The sequence below is a fragment of the Leucoraja erinacea genome, chromosome 39 (genome assembly GCF_028641065.1).
Source record: "Leucoraja erinacea ecotype New England chromosome 39, Leri_hhj_1, whole genome shotgun sequence".
NCBI classification, from domain to species: Eukaryota; Metazoa; Chordata; class Chondrichthyes; order Rajiformes; family Rajidae; genus Leucoraja; species Leucoraja erinaceus.
In genome coordinates, this window is record NC_073415.1 from 98,319 (window position 1) to 117,102 (window position 18,784).

Consider the following 18,784-nt stretch of genomic DNA (forward strand, 5'->3'; position numbering starts at 1 on the left):
TCTTTATTCTCCCGCGTTCGGGGCAGTCGGGGCTATCGAAGCTCCCGCAGCCGGGGGCCGAAGCTCCTGTGTCGGAGCGGTCGAAATTCCTGCATCCTGGCGGTTAAGCCACCGCAGCTTAGAATTCCCGAAGTCGGTCTCTGACCAGAGGCCACGGGCTCCGCGATGTTAAGTCCGCAGGCACCCACGGTTGGAGCCCAGAGGCAAAGAGATCGCAAGCTCAACATTGTTATGTCCGTAGGCAACCGCGGTGGAGCTCTCAACATCAGTCTCCAGCCAAGGCCGCCAATCCTCAATGTTAGGCCGCAGTATGGACAGAGCTACGATATGGAAACAAATAGCATCTCCATCGAGGTAAGAGATTAGAAAAAGTCTCCCCCAACACCCCCCCCCCCCTCCGACATAAAACAAGCTAAAGAACACTAAAAACATACATTGAACAAATACAATTAAAATATAAAGGAAAGGACAGACTGTTGGCGAGGCGCCACCCCGCCACCCACCTTGGCTAATAAATTAGAATTATGATCCTATCACCAACTAGGGGGCAGTCCCGAGCTACTATCTACCACTGGTGACCCTTGGACTATCCTTGATCAGACTTTGCCGGCTTTACCTTGCACTAAATGTTATTCCCTCATCATGTATCTGTACACTGTGGGTGGCTCGATTGTAATCACGATTGTCTTTCCGCTGACTGGTTAGCGCGCTGCAAAAGCTTTTCACTGTAACCTCGCTGCACGTGACAATAAACTGAACTGAAACAAGAGGAGTTATAGATGGAGCCCAGTCAATCACAGACACCAGCCTCCCCACCATAGATTCTATCGAACACTTCACACTGCCTCAGAAAAGCAGCCAACATTATCAAAGCCTGATCTCGCCCCTTATTCCTTCCTCTCCTTGCTCCTGTCTGGCAGAAGATTGAAAGCGCGCACCACAAGACTCAGGAACAGCTTCTTCCCCTGTTATCAGGCTTCTGAACGGCCCTTCCATAAGCTGGGGTACTGTCCCATTCACCTCTACCCCATTGCGGACATTGGACTTTGTGGAACTGATGTGCTACAATGCTGAGAACTATATTCTGCACTCTGTATCTTCCCCATTGCTCTACCTACTGTACTTGAGTTTGAATTGCTGTATTTATGTATGATATTATCTGATCTAACCGGATAGCGTGCAAAACAACATTTTTCACTTCATCTGCATACATGAGACAATAAGAAAACCAAAATCTAAAGATGGAAGTGCATCTCTCTTTATCCCCTCTGCCAGGAACAAGGCTGGCCCGGACTCCTCAGTCCCTCACGTGTTAGCTTTCAGCACGAGATGTTAAGCTGAGGATAGACGCGAAAAGCTGGGGCAACTCAGCTCTGATGATAAGGAATATAGGTGACGATTCGTGGGTCGAGAACCTGCTTCAGACTGAGCCTGGGGAAAGGGAAACAAGAAATATAGACAGATATAGAACAAATGAATGAAAGATATCAGACGATAAAGGGAACGGGCCATTGTTAGCTGTGACCTAAAGTGAGACCCTGTTTCCCCAAACTGGCTGAACCACCTCAAACCCGCTACTGGTGTCAGGGGTTATGGGGAGAAGGCAGGGGAATGGGGGTGAGAGGGAGAGATAGATCAGCCATGATTGAATGGCGGAGTAGACATGATGGGCCAAATGGCTTCATTCTTCTATCACTTATGACCTTATGAGAATGTCTTTGGTGCTCTAAAGAAATCTTTACATTTAGCCAACATCCAAACAATCTATCCGTTTATTTATTTATTTGTTTGTGTTAGTGAGGCCTTGCTTTGTGCAAGTTGGCGCTCACGTTGTTTGCATAATTTCTGTGACTACACGCCAAATGGTTACCGCTGATTGTTAAGCACCTTTGAACATGATCAAGGCGCCTAGATAAACGCATCCTCTCTTCTATATGTTAATCACAAATGTAATATTTTTTCAACTGAAGTTATATAATGTGCAAACATTTTACCACAATTAGAATCGCAACCTGGAGCAACGTTAAACAGCTATAAACACCATGATCGGACACTTGGAGCAGAATTTGAAACAGAACGCGGCCTCATTAACGCAGAAAAACACAATGATGGCACAGAATTTTCCCCAAGGTCTCCTCATAAAAGCAGTTCCCCACACTTATCAAAATGATAAACAGACTCTAACATGTGGGGAGAAGACATGTTGTCACAACCCACCCCCACCCCCCCTCCCATTATATGGACAATGGAGATTGGTAACCAATAAAAAGCAAACTAATCGTTGCAGATACAGCAATACTTAGTAATAAATGAAGGCAACAATTCTCCAAAGTACCGTGGACACTCAGAGCAATTGTTGGTCCAGAGATTCCGTCATTGGCAACAAACATGGCAGAGTTTCGAGTGCAGACCACATTCGGGACATGGCTGGTCCAATTCTCACCATCTCTTTGCCCTTTCCAAACCCTTCAAAATAGTCCACGGAACGCAACTTGATCCAATTCTCTGCCCCGGGTCCTCAGTCCCAAGACTACACAAGGTCCGTGGCTTATGAATCGCGTGTGCCCCAGCAGTACGACACAGAGCGGAAACTTCAAACAGGCTTGAAATTTGCAATTGAAATGGATTAAAGTTCATGTTACCAGCAACGTACTATATAATGAAACATTTCTTGCATTTTCTTTACCGAAGAGAATGCTCTTCCAAGCAGGGGGCTAAAAGACCAGCGCCTGCTTCTATTTCTCATGTGTGGGAAGGAACTGCAGATGCTGGTTTACACTGAAGATAGACACAAAATGCTGGAGTAACTCGGCGGGACAGGCAGCATCTCTGGATGGGAGGAACTGGCGAGGTTTCAGGCCGAAACCGTTCTTCAGGTCTCGAGCCGAATCGTCACCCATTCCTTCTACCCAGAGACGCTGCCTGTCCCGCTGAGTTACTCCAGCATTTAGTGTGCTCAGTTGCTATTGCCAAGGAATCAAACATATAGCTCCCACTTCGAGTGGTTAACTTGAGAGAGTGGTCTCCAGGTTCCCAATTGTGACAATATTATTTAAGTCATCGGTTCAACAAACCACCATGAATCGAGATGGATTTCATCCACCATCTCCACGTATGGAGATTAATCCCAAGTCTTACAGCAGAGAATCGTTTTGATGCAACCAGCAATGGTTCACAAGCTAAAACAGGCAAGCGTTATTGGTGAAAGATTTCAGCTTTAGGAATTACGTGTTGATCAGGTTTAAAAATCCAGCGGTCCTTTTCATTTCCTGGGCTCCATGTCCTGCTGGAAGCAGCACCTGGGGGCGTCTCTGTTGTGGAGTCGCTCATCCTGGGTGCCATCCGCCATCCCCCTGTCCACCAGCAGGTGGCAGCGCTTGTCTCTATCTTCCTGCATTTCCTGATGGGTGAACTGTCTCATGGCCTCCCAAATCCTGCACAACATGTCTTCCTTCTCACCTTCGTTCTTCTGCTGCCGCCGGTTCTTGATCCCCTCCCAGTTCTTGCGCAGCCGCTTCTTGCGCTGCTCCTCGGTCTCCAGCTCCCGCCGCTTCTTGATGCCGTCCCAGTTCCTCTGCAGCCGGTGTTTCCGCTGCTTCTCGGTCTCCTCCAGGCGTCGGACTTTGGTCAGCTCCCAGTTCTTCCGCAGCCGCTCCTGCCGCTGCTCCTGGGACTCCAGCTGCCGCCGGCTCTTGATCAGATCCCGGTTCTTGCGCAGCCGCTCGTCCCGCTGCTCCTCGGACTCCATGTCGCGGTAGCGTTTCATCGCCTCGCGGTTCTTGCGAAGCCGGTCATCTCGCTGCTCGTCCGACTCCATCTGTCGGCGCATTCTCATCGCCTCCCTGTTCTTGCGCAGCCTGTCTGCTCTCTGCTCCTCCGTCTCTTCTTCCCGGTGCTTCTTCATCGCCTCCCTGTTTTTCTTCAGCTTCTCTTCTTTCTTCAAATCCACAGCCTGTTTCTCCGCTAATAGCTCCCCAATCACTGGATCTTAAAATAAAAGCCACAACAAATTGTGTTTAAAGTGGTGACAGTGGGTAACTTTGACAAAAAAAACTATATTACAATGAGATTTGAATTTTAAAAGAACTTGTTCTGATTTGGACAAATAAAAGTCAAATATAAGGGACATATTTTAACAAGTGGGGGCACTGAAGCATGATAGTGGAAAGGAAGCTCAATTTACAGTTTAGTTTAGAGATACAACATGGAAGCAGGCCCTTCGGCCCACCTAGTCCATGCCGACCAGCGATCCCCGCACACTAGGGGCAATATTACAATTTTTTTTTACCGAAGCCAATTAACCTACAAACCTGAATGTCTTTGGAGTGTGGGAGGAAAGCCCAGGTCCTGGAGAAAACCCACACAGGTCACGGGGAGCACGTACAAACTCCTTACAGACAGCACCCGTAGTCAGGATGGAACACGAGTCTCTGGCGCTGTGAGGCAGCAACTCTACCGCTGCGCCCCCGTGCTAGTATAACAAGGGTAATCATCCAAGTGTCCATGTCATTATGTTCCCGATGTTGCTCAGAACCAGGGTCCACAGTTTGAGAATAAGGAGTAAGCCATTTAGAACGGAGACAAGGAAACACTTTTTCTCACAGAGAGTGGTGAGTCTGTGGAATTCTCTGCCTCAGAGGGCGGTGGAGGCAGGTTCTATGGATGCTTTCAAGAGAGAGCTAGATAGGGCTCATAAAGATAGCGGAGTCAGGGGCAGTTATTTCTTGGACAAAACTAATGTCAGTCCAAGACTGCTTCACATTCAATCGGATGGTTAATCGTACATCTTAGCTGTGCTGTTTGGCTCAGTACCTCCAGTCTGTTACAGTCTGACAGTCAAACCAATACCCTCAGCTGTGTAGGATGGGAATGTGCTTTTTTGTCATGTATAAGACGTTCCTTTTTTCCTAGCCCCTCTGCCTTTGCCATGTCGCTTGCTGTAGGTATCCTGTTACATCCAGAGCAGCCTAGAGGCTAGGCGTTTGCAGGTGCACTAAGGCATGCCTTCAATGTAGCAGTGTTTACAGTATGTCTGCAATTTTCCCAGTCCTCGTATGCCTCTCTGTGGCATGGTTTATGATTGGTCTGAATGACACGCTTGATTGATAGACAATAGGTGTAGGAGTAGGCCATTCGGCCCTTCAAGCCAGCACCGCCATTCAATGTGATCATGGCTGATCACCCCCAATCAGTACCCCGTTCCTGCCTTCTCCCCATATCCCCTGACCGTTATATTTAAGAGCCCTATCTAGCTCTCTATTGAAAGCATCCAGAGAACCTGCCTCCACCGCCCTCGGAGGCAGAGAATTCCACAGAATGTGGGACAGAAGGGCCTGTTTCCGCACTGTATCTCTAAAGTCTAAAGACTTTCCCCCTTCTTGCACCTCACAAAGTTTACTGTCAGTGTTTACCTAAACTGTAGGTATCGTTTATCTGTTCAAACATCTACAGGATGTGGTGATGCCCACAAGATCAGGAACTAATGCTTCATTTCTTGACGGGGAATTAATGACTAGGTGGCGTGTACTAACAATTTGGTCATTTTAAAATCATCACTAATGCAACTTTCCCCCAGACAAGAAAACTGGTATAATTTCCCCAGCTGTCGTGCTGAAAATTAGAGTTCAAATTTCCCAATTATCAGTCAAAGATCCTGCGTTATTGACCAAGATGCCCCTTGTTAATTAGATTTCCTGTGTAGGAAGGAACTGGAGATGCTGGTTGAAACTGAAGATAGACACAAAAAGCCGGAGAAACTTGGCAGGTCAGGCAGCGTCTCTAGAGAAAAGGAATAGGTGACATTTTGGATCAAGACCCCTCTGAAGAAGAACATAAGGGTCTGGCAGATCAGTTCCCATAGCTGACTTTGTGGGCCGGTATCTGAGTGGGACAGGCAGCATCTCTGGAGAGAAGGAATGAGTGACGTTTCGGGTCAGTCTGAAGAAGGGTGTCAACTTGAAACGTCACCCATTCCTTCTCTCCAGAGATGTTGCCTGTCCCGCTGAGTTACTCCAGCTTTTTGTGTCTATCTTTCATTAGATTTCCTGATGTGTTCAGCAATCTAAACTGTTTTTTTCTGTGGTTCGGGATTGACATTTTTCCTGGTATGTTGCAATGCAGCAAGCCCAAGATCGGGTGGGTCCACCAGAGTTAAAGATCGCTGCCAGTTAATACAAAGCATTCCGGAGTCTGAAGAAGATTTTCGGCCCGAAACGTTGCCTATTTCCTTCGCTCCATAGATGCTGCCGCACCCGTTGAGTTTCTCCAGCACTTTTGTCTACCTTCAATTTTCCGCAGTTCCTTCTTGAACAAAGCATTCCCATGACACCTCCACAAGCCTGTTAGAGTAATCTTTGGCAGAGACCCAGTTACGTTTTCTCAAAGGCCGACTGGATGATTTCCCACACGTTACCCATTTGTAGGCATTCTAGTTATTGCCAAGGCAACAACGTCCATTTTGTGCTTCAGACCAGAGCTGCGCTGGCCATTTTGCAGCTTGAATCACCTTGACCAGATTGCTCTCATCACAATGTGACAGAAGGAACTGCAGGTGCTGGTTTATACCGAAGATAGACACAAACTGCTGGAGTAACTTAGCGGGACAGGCAGCATCTCTGGAGAGAAGGAATAGACGACATTTTGGATCGAGACTCTTCATGTCTGATGATGATGGAGGGTCTCGACTCAAAACGTCACCTATTCCTTTTCTCCAGAGATGCTGCATAACCCTCAGTTACTCCAGCATTTTCTGTCTATCTTCTTTGCGATCATCACAAAAGGTGTGTGTCCCCCAGAACCAATACAATCTGGCTAAACGAAAGCCTTCATCTCAGAGAGGTGACCCCAGGGTCGGACATGGGACTTGATACCAGTCAGTTCTTGCCTTCCTTCACATTGCAGAGCTAGGTAGAAAACAATACAAGGGGTTTGCAGGATGGAGGCAACATTGCAAAGCAAGCAGGGCTGGAGAGTTCCAGTGTAGGATGAGCCGACTTACTTTCTAGCTTCAAGCTGAAAAGCAATATCTGTAGTAACTTGACGTCTAGTCCCCAACTTCAATCCCTTGATTTTTTCTCTACTTTGCTGCTGAATCTGAGCGTTTTGAGGCCTGATCCAGGTCTTCACTACACAACTATTAACACACCTACACAGAGAGGGTTGCAATTTATATTCCTTGTCAGGAGCAAACTCATCTGCTTAAGATTTCAATTCATGGCGTCCTCCACCAAATAACAAATATAAATCTGCTTTACATTGTAATAACATTAAAGCACACAATTGTCGGTCTCTACTTGATTAGCGGACCTCAGTGGCAAGAATCCTGGCCCGGTGCCAAACAGCAAAAGGGGGAAGGAGCTAAAACAAAGAATAAGTTAGGGTTTCATGATGTGAAAATCAGATAGAAACAGGTTCATGTTCAGCTGCATTGCCCGACTTTAAATAGTCTGTCCGAGTTCCCTGCTCTCAGAGAATGACCAGTGGCACATACTGGAGAGGAATCTCGACTCCGAACCGAACACGGGTATGAGTCGATGTTAATGAGTGGCGTAAGCTAAACGGTAAGGAAACTAGAAATAACTTGACATTCTTAGCCCGCAAGGTTTCAGCAAGTTTACAAGCACACGCAGTGAGAATCGTGGCTGTTGAGTAGGTTTTTAGACGAGTGCCTTGTGAATTTGACTGGGAGAGAAAGATAGTAACAGATTTAAAACTGAAGAACTGAGAACAGTTTGATACGGTTGTGTCGTTTGCTGGGCCAATTCCAAGGAGCACTGAGATCCAGCCAAAATACCTTCATGACATGAAAGAGCATTAGCACAACTTTTAATTTTAACAAACGGGCGATGGCGGTTAAATTACGTAAATACTCACTTTTCATCCGTTTTAAAATACCACCAGGAAATGGTGGGTCGGTGCGTCCCTTAATCCAGACAAAATTACGAGAGTGCACTCGAAATCTCCCCTGGAAGTCCCCCCAAAAAATGTGGTCTTAGGCCAGGTGAGTCAGCCGATCTCTACCCCACCGGGACCTCCGCGGCCGATCAGCGGGTTGAATTAGACTCCTGCAGCCACGGCTCTGGCCCGGCAGATCTGATCCCACGGCCAACTTTGCGGACTAGTGTCTTGTTAGTCCGGCAAAACGGATAAATGGAAAGGCTCTGGAACCAAGGATGCTGGAAAAAACGGCGGTGGGCCTGTACTGAATTTCCCCACCCTCATGGGGGCAATTAAACCTCTGCACCCTGACCATGGGTGAAGCCTCTAGATCACCACTAGTACCAAATACTGTTATGTACCACTGCTGTAATGCTAATGATGAAGCTGAATTTTAGTTAAAAATATAAGAAGATATTAAATTGGTTTCTGGGCTAGCTTACAGCTTATATTTAGTGTCAAATTAGGCTTTCCTCAGGTTGCGGGGTGTGTGAGATAATAAATCCTATAACATTGTCTCCCGAGTGACAGGCAGAGAGAAGGGGCTAGAGATATCTTTGAAGTAAGATGCCATAAACCAAATGGCCTATGTTTATGAGGGACCAAGTGACAAAGAAAAACCAGGGAAGTGGAGATAAAATGGCCTATGTTTAAGAGGGACCAAGTGACAAAGAAAAACCAGGGAAGTGGAAATAAAATGATAAAGCAAATGGTCAATGTTTTTAGTATATCTTGTACCATGTAAACAAAAGGCCTTTGATGTGATGCAATCTGTGGAAACCTTTTCCTGTACCTCTGACATGATTAATGTCTGTGGAAGGTGTTAAGGGGACAAAAAAACCCTATTTAAGGCAATGTAATTCTGTTGTTCGGAGAAGAGGACCGAGGACAGTTGAGTGTCTACATTGGTCACTTAGCTGGAATTCTCGCTCCCTTCCATCGGCCGATGTTAAGTAAAGTTTTGAACTGGTCTACCAAACAGTTTGTGTGGTGTCTGTTTATTAAGAAGCGAACCTGGTTTAGTAGTTAAGATAAGTAACTTTTTCACTATCCTAACCTGGCTATAATATATGCTGGTGACTACTGTTGGTGTGTGTTTCATTTTGGATGATGAGCCAATAGATTATGAATTACAGATTATGTTCATGAACCAATAGATTTGGCAGCATGTGCCAAATCGTCAGAATTAGAAAATATTTCTAAACAATTGCATTTTGTCGGATGCAAATGTGGTCAAATATGGTAAATTTAATTGGGTCAGTGTAACAGGAAAGAGATTGCAGAGTAACTTAAGTATGCGTTCAATGCCTTAAAGGACAAAGCATGAACAGACTTTCAAAATGGAGATGAGGAAGAATTTCTTTGGCCAGAGGGTGGTGAATTTGTGGAATTCATTGCCACATACAGCTGTGATGGACAAGACATTGGGTGTTTTTAAGGCAGAGATTAATAGGTTCCTGGTTGGGAAGGGCACTGAGCTTTTTTCCCCCCAAAGTTCATTATATTGTTTGCAGAGTACTATGTTTACATGTTTAAGAAGGAACTGCAGATGCTGGAAAATTGAAGGTGGACAAAAATGATGGAAAAGTTTTTGAAGGAAATATGAAGGAAATAGGCAACGTTTCGGGTCGAAACTCTTCTTCAGACTGCTGTGTCTGAAATCACACATCACATGTCACATGTCAGTCTGAAGAAGGGTATCGACCCAAAACGTTGCCTATTCCTTCGCTCCATAGACGCTGCCTCAGCCGCTGAGTTTCTCCAGCATTTTTGGCTACAGTGTTTACATATTGTGTTGTGCTGCTGCAAGTAAGAATTTCATTGTCCTATCTGGGACAGATGACAATAAAACATAGTCTTAGCAGAATGGGGCTGAATCGATCTTTTATTCTAAATGCCATCACAAACTAGCAATTGGTCTCTTTCTGAGCCGGAAAAACTCAGCAGGTACGGCAGCATCTATGGAGCGAAGGAAATAGGCAACATTTCGGCCCGAAACGTTGCCTATTTCCTTCGCTCCATAGATGCTGCCGTACCCGCTGAGTTTCTCCAGCAATTTTTGTCTACCTTCAATTTTCCAGCATCTGCAGTTCCTTCTCGAACTCTTTCTGAGCCTTTTGATTCGATAAGGAAGAAATTGGACATGGAGACAAAGATGTGCCAGGCAGAAGGTTCTCAGTCATGCTATGGTTAGCTGCAGTAGTGGTCTGTCACAATGCAACAGGCCCAGAGAAGATCCAGCAGCACATTAGGAGTAAGAACAGCGTCAGCATTTTTACAAAATGTTATCAAATGAGCCAGGAGAGTGAGTGAGTTCAATTAATTTCAACGTACCGCATGTCACACAAATATATTTTTTTTTAAATTATGACTTTTTAATTGAAACAGTGACATATAAAAGTTACCTTGTAGAAGTGGAAGGCCTTTCAAAGAGAGCTCAGTCATAGTTCTCCTGAGTTGATCCCAATCTAAAGATTTTGAAACAGTGCACATTTAGTGAACATACTTCAATGGTTGCCAAAGTGCTGGCAATATCTGAAGTTTCTGGTGAACCAACATCGCTATAAAATGCTGTCACATCCTTGAAGGACGTCTCAGTTTTTGGACCAGAATTCATGCAATAATTTATTTGCTTTCGAACACAACTACAGATAACAACTATGGTACAATATTGCAGTAGTTCCTAAGACTAACTTTGTTTAAATTTAGAGAAAATCAGGAGCGACATTGTTGAACCTTTGGTTAAATTTGATACGACTTGGGGAAGATTTAATCAACATTGTCACACAACATAAATTGCTCCCTCTCCAGCCGCTATAAAAACTATTTTACCTTCATATGGTGGAACGGACTTGATGGCAAACAGGGACTTAAATTGTTGAAATTCTCTGCTCAGATTCTCTTTTGCTTTCTTTTTTTTTCTAGTTTAGGGGGGTTTTGTTTCTTCTTTTTTCATCTTATTTTTTCTTTTTATCTTTTTTACATATATACGTTTTCTTTTAAACATTTAACTACATTAGTTAAATTCAGCCTGAACCAGGACTAGATGAATAGTTATGTCCTCTGACCTACGGACCTATCTCCTGAGTTGTATTATTGATAGTTTATCCTATTTTTCTAATTTATTTATTTATTTATTTTTCCTATCTATAAATATAAATAAATAAGTAGAGGCAATGTTAATAGGTAACTGGTAAAGGAGGATCCCAGCTACTTTGGTAACTGGGTCCCTAGAAACCTGGATATTTATATGTAACCGCTAAACAAAGCCTGTATTGGTTTGGACTATGATATGCACATGCCTCTAATAAAAAAATATTTAAAAAAACTACATTTACATAGATTCAATGTGTATTTTGACACTGGACTCGTATTTTGGTTATATCTGTTATTAATATAATCCTGATCCCTATGTATCAATATCATTGCTATGTTTATCATTATTCTTTTTGTTTTGTTTTTGTATTTGGAAAAAAAACAAATAAAAAGATTTTAAAAGAAAAGAAAAGAAAGACTAACTTTAAGGATGAGTTAGCAGTCAGCATATTAATTCTGTAGGAAGGAACACCTGATGCTGGTTTAAACCGAAGATAGACACAAAAAGCTAGAGTACCTCAGGGGATCAGGCAGCATCTCTGGGCAAAAGGAACTGGTGATGTTTTGGGTCGAGACCCTCTTCTGAAAAAGTCACATACTCCTTTTCTCCATAGTTGCTGTCTGACCCGTTGAATCTCCAGCTTTTTGCATCTATCTTTAGAATATTAATAGTGCACCTTGAAGTTACAAGCATTTCAAAAAATACTTCTTAAAGTAGACAGAAGCTCACAGTCTGAAGGGACTCGACCCAAAATGTCCCCCATTCCTTCTCTCCAGAGATGCTGCTTGTCCTGCTGAGTTACTCCAGCATTTTGTGTCTATCTTAGCCCATTGAAACAGTTTTTAAATGGTCCATAACTCTTAGAATCACAAATTTGCAAAATGGATGACAGCAAGCCTTCCACTGCAAAGAAAAATTTAAAACCCACAATAATAGTGCATATTAATATCAGGAATGATGGTTTATTTTCTTCCTCTGCTTACTAAATATTCCCGAGACTCTGCACAATAAAAATCTAACTTGTTATTTTTTTTAAGTTTATTTTTAGTTTAGAGATACAGCGCGGAAACAGGCCCTTCGACCCACCGAGTCCGCGCCGACCAGCGATCCCCGCACACTAACACTATCCTACACCCACTAGGGACAATTTTTACATTTACACTAAGCCAATTAACCTACAAACCCGTACGTCTTTGGAGTGTGGGAGGAAACTGAAGATCTCGGAGAAAACCCACACAGGTCACGGGGAGAATGTACAAACTTCGTACAGACAGCGCCCGTAGTCGGGATCGAACCCGAGTCTCCGGCTGCATTCGCTGTAAGGCAGCAACTCTACCGCTGCGCCAACGTGACCGTCCCTTTTGTTTTACGAAATGCAGAAGTCACCCGTGCCATCTTCCCAAGTCACCAGTGCACTCTTCCCAATCATCTACCCCCCATGCCCCAACACCAACCACATTCTGCTCCAACACTCGGTGGGCAATGGATGGCTCTGTAGTTGCTAGTCGCCCTCCAATACTCCACCCAAGCACTATGATTTCTGGGGCATAAGCAGCACGTTTGGCTACGGGAAGCATCACGGTTGTACCCAGTTATGGCCAATCTGACGTTCCGTACCTTGGGTGAAGTACGGAAGGGCCACTGGCACTTGTGGAACCATACCCCAGCAGGAGGCAGCCCCTGCAGGAAAAGCAGGAAGAAAATTGACGGGGCACCAATACAAAAAGTTTGAAAACACAGTCTCTATTACTCAGCACCATCACCCTCCAGATAGCAATAATTCCAACTGCTTCCAAACTCCAAACAGCCAGAACATATCGACAAAAGACATGGGGAATACACTTCGGGGGAGAAAAACAGGCAATATATGGTGGGATTCCATGGCAACCGACCAATCTTCGATTGTACACCACAGATTCCCAAAGGTAACTTAATTGAGTGAACCAGCATTCTGGATTCTTCATTATATTGGGATAGAATACAAATGCAGGGAGATTATTCTTGAATTGTATAGATTATTGTTTAGGCTGCAGCTACAGACAATGCCGCCCTCAGTATCCTGTGCTCCAAGGAATAAAGTCCTAGTCTGCCCAATCTCTCTCCGGCCTTCATGTCTTGGTAATATCCCTACACAGGGGGGTACATTTATTGATTGTGGATTTGTACATATTTTTGTACATATTATTTCTCATTGACTGTGTTTGGTTCTGAGATACCAGTATCTGTTCATCATTAGTTGTTCATGAATAAGTGAAATAACATTGCTACGTGCTATTAACGTTGCCAGGGGTAAACGGGATGGAAAAGGTTGGGAATCCCTGCCAAAGCTGGACAGCATTCGATTGGAATCCAGTTGACTCATTTCCCAAGCACTATCGTACAATCTCCAGGAAGTCAGAAAGTGGCATCCCCATGGCTTCCTCGGTCTTCTTCCCATCCTCTTTCATTAAAGGCAGTGGTACATAATAACTTTCAAAGTAGTAAATGCAGATCTAGTGAAAGAGTCTTTCTAATCAGCGTGAAGTGACCTGTACATCAGGAACATGGCATATTTTGCCTTGCACGTACTATGTTTTGGAATGGTTTCCTCTGGAAGCCACAGTCAAACTCTTTCCTTTCCTCTCCTCCTCCTTTCTCCCTCTCCCCCCCCCCCCCCCCCCATCCCCCATCCACCTCCCATCTCCATGCACCCAAAAGAATATTAATAGAGATAGATTGTATAAAACACAGGTATTCACATCGTTCCATTGCGCAATGGATTTTTCTTTCTATCTAGACATTTTTAGAGATGTTAAAGGTCTTACCACAAAGAAAAGGATGTCCATTTGAAGACAGCTCATTCATACTTCTTCAGGGAGAATCCTGTTTCTACAAAGAAAAGCGCTGAAATATTACTATATTAAATATTAAATATTTTAAAAAGCTGACATATTCTCTGACATATTCGGTGGAGGCAGGTTCTCTAGATGCTTTCAAGAGAGCTAGATAGGGCTCTTAAAGATAGCAGTCTGGGGATGTGGGGAGAAGGCAGGAATGGGGTACTGATGATCACATTGAATGGTGGTGCTGGCTCGAAGGGCCGAATGGCCTACTCCTGCACCTATTGTCTATTACCTCTTACAATGCAAATGGCCTCCTGAATTAATTTTAAATCGCGACGAAAACATGGATTTAAACTCGGTACTCAGCAGGTAATATAGTATCTCTGGAGGACATGGATAGGTGACGTTTCCCTTCTGAGGGCCTGAAGACGGATCCCGACTTGAAACATCGCTTATCCGTGTCCTCCAGAGTTGCTGTCTCACCTGCTGAGTTCTCCATCATTGTGTATTTTACACAACACAGTTCAACAGTAACAACTCTTCAAAGAGACATCGTTGGTTGCAAGCCTTTCAAGGGCACGTACAAAATTAAAAATAGCCCTCAATATAAATTCAAGTTTTTAAAATATCATATTGCACAGTGTTATGCTGCTACCAAGGTTTAGCCGTCTTGCTTTGAGGCCATAAAATCAAATGATTATTAACTCAACACACCACATCCGACTTTGCACTGTCATGTAACGTGTGAGTTCTCTGGAAAACGGTTGTGAATTTCCAGCTCTAGACAGTGCACACTTGGTTCTCATTTATAGCCAGCAGCATAATCAAGGACAAGTCCCATCCTGGTCACTCCCTCTCCCATCAGGCAAGAGGTACAGAAGTGTGAAAACACACACCTCCAGATTGACAGTTTCTTCCCAGCTGTTATCAGGCAACTGAACCATCCTACCAACAACTAGATCTTACCTATCCATCTACCTACAAAGCCCTCCACCACCATCTGCTGCCCCCCCCCCCCCCCCCCCCCATATCTCACTGACCTCCTCTCCCCCTACCAACCCTCACGGTCCCTCAGCCGGTCTCCTCTCCATCCACAAGTCCACCCTCCGCAGTTTTGGGGACAGAGCCTTCTCCAGGGCAGCTCCCAGGCTCTGGAACTCCCTCCCCCAACTGATCCGCAATTCCGTGTCCCTCACCATCTTCCAGTCCCGCCTCAAGACCCATCTCTTCACCTCTGCCTATCCTTAGCCCCACATCCCCCTCCCCTTTTCATCTGTGCATTAATTGCCTCATATTGTGTTTTTGAATTGAATTCTGTCTTTACTTTGTGAACTAGTCATGTCTCTACTATTTATTTAATTCCCCTTACATGTTTTTCCTCTACCTGCTAAATTTTTGTAAGGTGTCTTTGAGACTCTTGAAAGGCGCCCATAAATAAAATTTATTATTATTATCTCATTGAAGGACAATCCTTAACCGGACTTTACCTTGCACTAAGGTAGACAAAAGTGCTGGAGAAACTCAGCGGGTGCAGCAGCATCTATGGAGCGAAGGAAATAGGCAACATTTCGGGCCGAGACCCTTCTTCAGACTGATGTAGGGTGGGGGGGGGGGGGGGGGGGGGGGGGGGGGAGAAGAAGAGAAGAAGAGGAAGAGACAGAGGGATGAGGGAGAGCTGAGAAGGGGAGAGAGACAGTGAGGGCTACCTGAAATTGGAGAAGTCAATGTTCATATTGCTGGGGTATAAACTGCCCAAGTGAAATATGAGGTGCTGCTTCTCCAATTTCCGGTGGTCCTCACTCTGGCCATGGAGGAGACCCAGGACAGAAAGGTCGAAGCTTTTCCAAAAATCTGTGCACTGTGGGCGGCCCGACTGAAATCATATATGGTCTTTTCACTGACTGGTTAGAGGGCAAGAAAAAGCTTTCCGTTTCAGTTTATTGTCATGTGTACCGAGGTACAGTGAAACGCTTTTGTTGCGTGCTATCCAGTCAGCAGAACGACAATACATGATTACAATGTACAGATACATAGGGGAATAAGAATTAGTGCATGGTAATGCAAGTAAAGTCCGATCAAGGTTAGTCTGAGGGTCACCAAAGAGGAAGGTAGTAGTTCAGCAGTTCAGGTCAGTACTTCACTGTACCTCGGTTCACGTGACAATAAATTAAACTATATTAAGACTGCATTATATAATGGTCAGGTCGGGGGTAGTACCCCCAGCCACGAGTACCATGTAATCCCGTGCTACCTGCTCCATGGTCGGATAGTCGGCGACTAAACCGTCTCCCCCACCTGGTTTGCCAGGTGAGGAGGGGTCTGTAGACCCCCAGCAGGACCAAAAACAAGAGCTGTCACAGGGCGGATGAGCCAACGGCCACCCACACTTCAGTAGAAGTTGCGATCACTGTCGTACACGGCATTGTAAGGCACCATGCCCGTTAATGTTTTCAACCGTGATGATGATGATGTTTTATATTTTCCACCAGTTGCAAAATAATGTCCAGAGAACAACAGATATTGTCCGTGCCCAAGAGCCATTTTCATTATACTGCTTACTGGCCTGTCACTGGCATTAGAGTAAACCACAAACCAAATTGGGCTTTTGAACAATTATGCCAACAGCATTAAACGTCAACATGCACACCCCACCCCTAGCATGTAACAATCCTGTTCCACAAAAATTAAATCCACTGTATTTCACAAAAAAATGCACTTGCTTACAGCATCACCTCGCTTTCAAAGTTTTGATGTCTGAAGAAGGGTCTCAACCCGAAACGTCACCCGTTCCTTCTCTCCAGAGATGCTGCCTGTCCCACTGAGTTATCCCAGCTTTTTGTGTCTATCTTTTTGAGATTATCATTTAGCTAATGTGCTTCGAATGACAACTTGTTAGATGCTGTGGACATTTGCACTGGAGACTATAATGAATAACACACAACCTCAAACTAAATAGTTTATAGTCTATTGTCGCATGCACCGAAGTACAGTGAAAAGCATTTTTGTTGCATCAGAGATACAGAGGCTACACTGCAAGATGTAAACCACTGGTTAGCCACAAAAATAGGATGGCTGGGTCACAGTTTGCCAAGAAGTACTTAAAAGAGCAACCACAGTTCTGGAAAAAAGTCTTGTGGCCAGATGAGATGAAGATAAACTTATATCAGAGTGATGGCAAGAGTAAAGTATGGAGGAGAGAAGAAACTGCCCAAGATCCAAAGCAAATTCACCTCATCTGTGAAACACGGTGGTGGGGGTGTTATGGCCTGGGTATGTATGGCTCACTTATCTTCATTGATGATACAACTGCTGATGGTAGTAGCATAATGAATTCTGAAGGGTATAGACACATCCAATCTGCTCAAAGTTAATAGTTCTAGCCATTCCTTTCCCAGTTCTCCCACTAGTTTTACTGTATCCACCTACACTCTATCTTTGTCCTGCTCCCTCCCATGACATCAGTTTGAAGAAGGGTCTCGACCCGCAATGTCACCCATTCCTTCTCTCCAGAGATGCTGCCTCACCCGCTGAGTTTTGTGTTTACCTTCTATCTGCTCAAGTTCAAACAAATGCCTCAAAACGCATTGGGCAGTGATTCTTTCTACAGCATGACAATAATCCCAAACATACTGCTAAAGCAAACATAGGAGTTTTTCAAAGCTAAAAAAATGGTCAATTCTTGAATGGCCAAGTCAACCTTTTATATGCTGAAGAGAAAACTGCAGGGGTCTAGCCCCCAAAACAAGCATGCTAAAGATGGCTGCAATACAGGCCTGGCAGAGCATCTCCAGAAAAGACACCCAGCAACTGGTGATGTCCATGAATCGCAGACTTCAAGCAGTCATTGTATGTAAAGGATATACAACAAAATACTAAAGACTACTTTCATTTGCATGACATTGCTGTGTCCCAAACATTATGGTTCCCTGACATTTGGGGGGCTATGTATACACATTGTTGTAATCTCTTTATGGTGAAACCAAAATGTATAAAAATGGCCTTTAATAAAATCTGACAATGTGCACTTTAACTACATGTGATTTGTTTCTTATTACAAATTGTGGCGTACAGAGACAAATAAATAAAATATGTGTCTTTGTTCGAAACACTATGGAGGGTACTAGTAAGTGGTGGATGTTTCAGACGAGGCCAGATCTGACTACGCTGATGAAAAGCGATTGAAGGTGCACAACTTCATCCACATTTGAATGGCAAAAGAAAGAGCTTTTCTTCTGTAAAATCCCTGAGGGGAATCCCAAATGGGTGTTCAAACAGAATTGCAGCTGGAAGGTGGTCTTCCCCGGCGCTGTGCGGGGGCTAGTGGGCGGGTGGATGTGAGGGGACGGGGGCGGCGGGGATGTGGGGCCCGGAGTGAGAGGGCGGGTTTGGGGAGGCGGCGGTGGGTGATGGAGACCGGGGGCGGCCTCGGGACGGAGGCGGGGGTGGAGGCCGGGGTCCGGGGGCAGCCGGCGGGGTATGAGGAGGGGGGGGGGGGCGGTGTGAGGCCGGGGTCCGGGATCCGGGGGCAGCCGGCGGGGTGGGGGGGGGGGGGGGGGGGGTGGGGGGGGGGGGGGGGGGGGGGGGGGGAGGGGGGGGTGTGGGGGGGGGGGGGGGGGGGGGGTGGAGGGGGGGGGGGGGGGGGGTGGGGGGGGAGGGGGGGGTGGGGGGGGGTGGGGGGGGGGTGGGGGTGGGGGGGGGGGACGTCCTCGGGCCGATCCGAGGCGCCGCCGCTTAGGCCGGGACTCTCACTAGCGTCCGCTGTTAAAGGTGCTCCGCCATCGCCGTCTCTCCACCCGGCGCTTTAGGCCGAGAGCGCATCCAAGCCGCTCGGTTCCTTCCCTCTCCCCCGCTGCCGCTGCCGCTGCCGCTGCCGCCTCGGTCGGTCGTCTCTCTCTCTCGGGGGGGGAAAAAAACACCACCGCAGAACAGG

At 45.6% G+C, this 18,784-nt stretch overlaps 1 protein-coding gene across 2 annotated transcripts; it reads right to left on the reverse strand.

The window, feature by feature from the left end:
- Positions 1–1,758: 1,758 nt before the first annotated feature.
- LOC129714507 (trichohyalin-like) lies at positions 1,759–18,760 on the reverse strand. Of its 2 annotated transcripts, XM_055664160.1 has the most exons (5): positions 18,604–18,760; positions 13,837–13,900; positions 12,650–12,712; positions 10,341–10,403; positions 1,759–3,987 (listed from the first exon to the last, which is right to left on the reverse strand). In XM_055664160.1, exons 2-5 carry the CDS (start codon positions 13,874–13,876, stop codon positions 3,263–3,265), a joined length of 891 nt encoding a protein of 296 aa, XP_055520135.1. In that variant the 5' UTR covers positions 13,877–13,900; positions 18,604–18,760; the 3' UTR covers positions 1,759–3,262. The 2 variants fall into 2 exon arrangements, with proteins under 2 accessions (XP_055520135.1, XP_055520136.1); XM_055664161.1 differs by lacking the exon at positions 12,650–12,712.
- Between the last annotated feature and the right edge of the window lie 24 nt (positions 18,761–18,784).

Bases quoted from the DNA above. Each gene is read 5' to 3' on its own strand.
- LOC129714507 (XM_055664160.1), bottom strand. From the start codon at position 13,876: ATGAATGAGCTGTCTTCAAATGGACATCCTTTTCTTTGTG. The intron at 12,713-13,836 runs GTAAGACCTTTA...CTTTTCCTGCAG, and splicing joins TGGACATCCTTTTCTTTGTG to GGGCTGCCTCCTGCTGGGGT. The intron at 10,404-12,649 runs GTACGGAACGTC...CAAAATCTTTAG, and splicing joins CCTTCCGTACTTCACCCAAG to ATTGGGATCAACTCAGGAGA.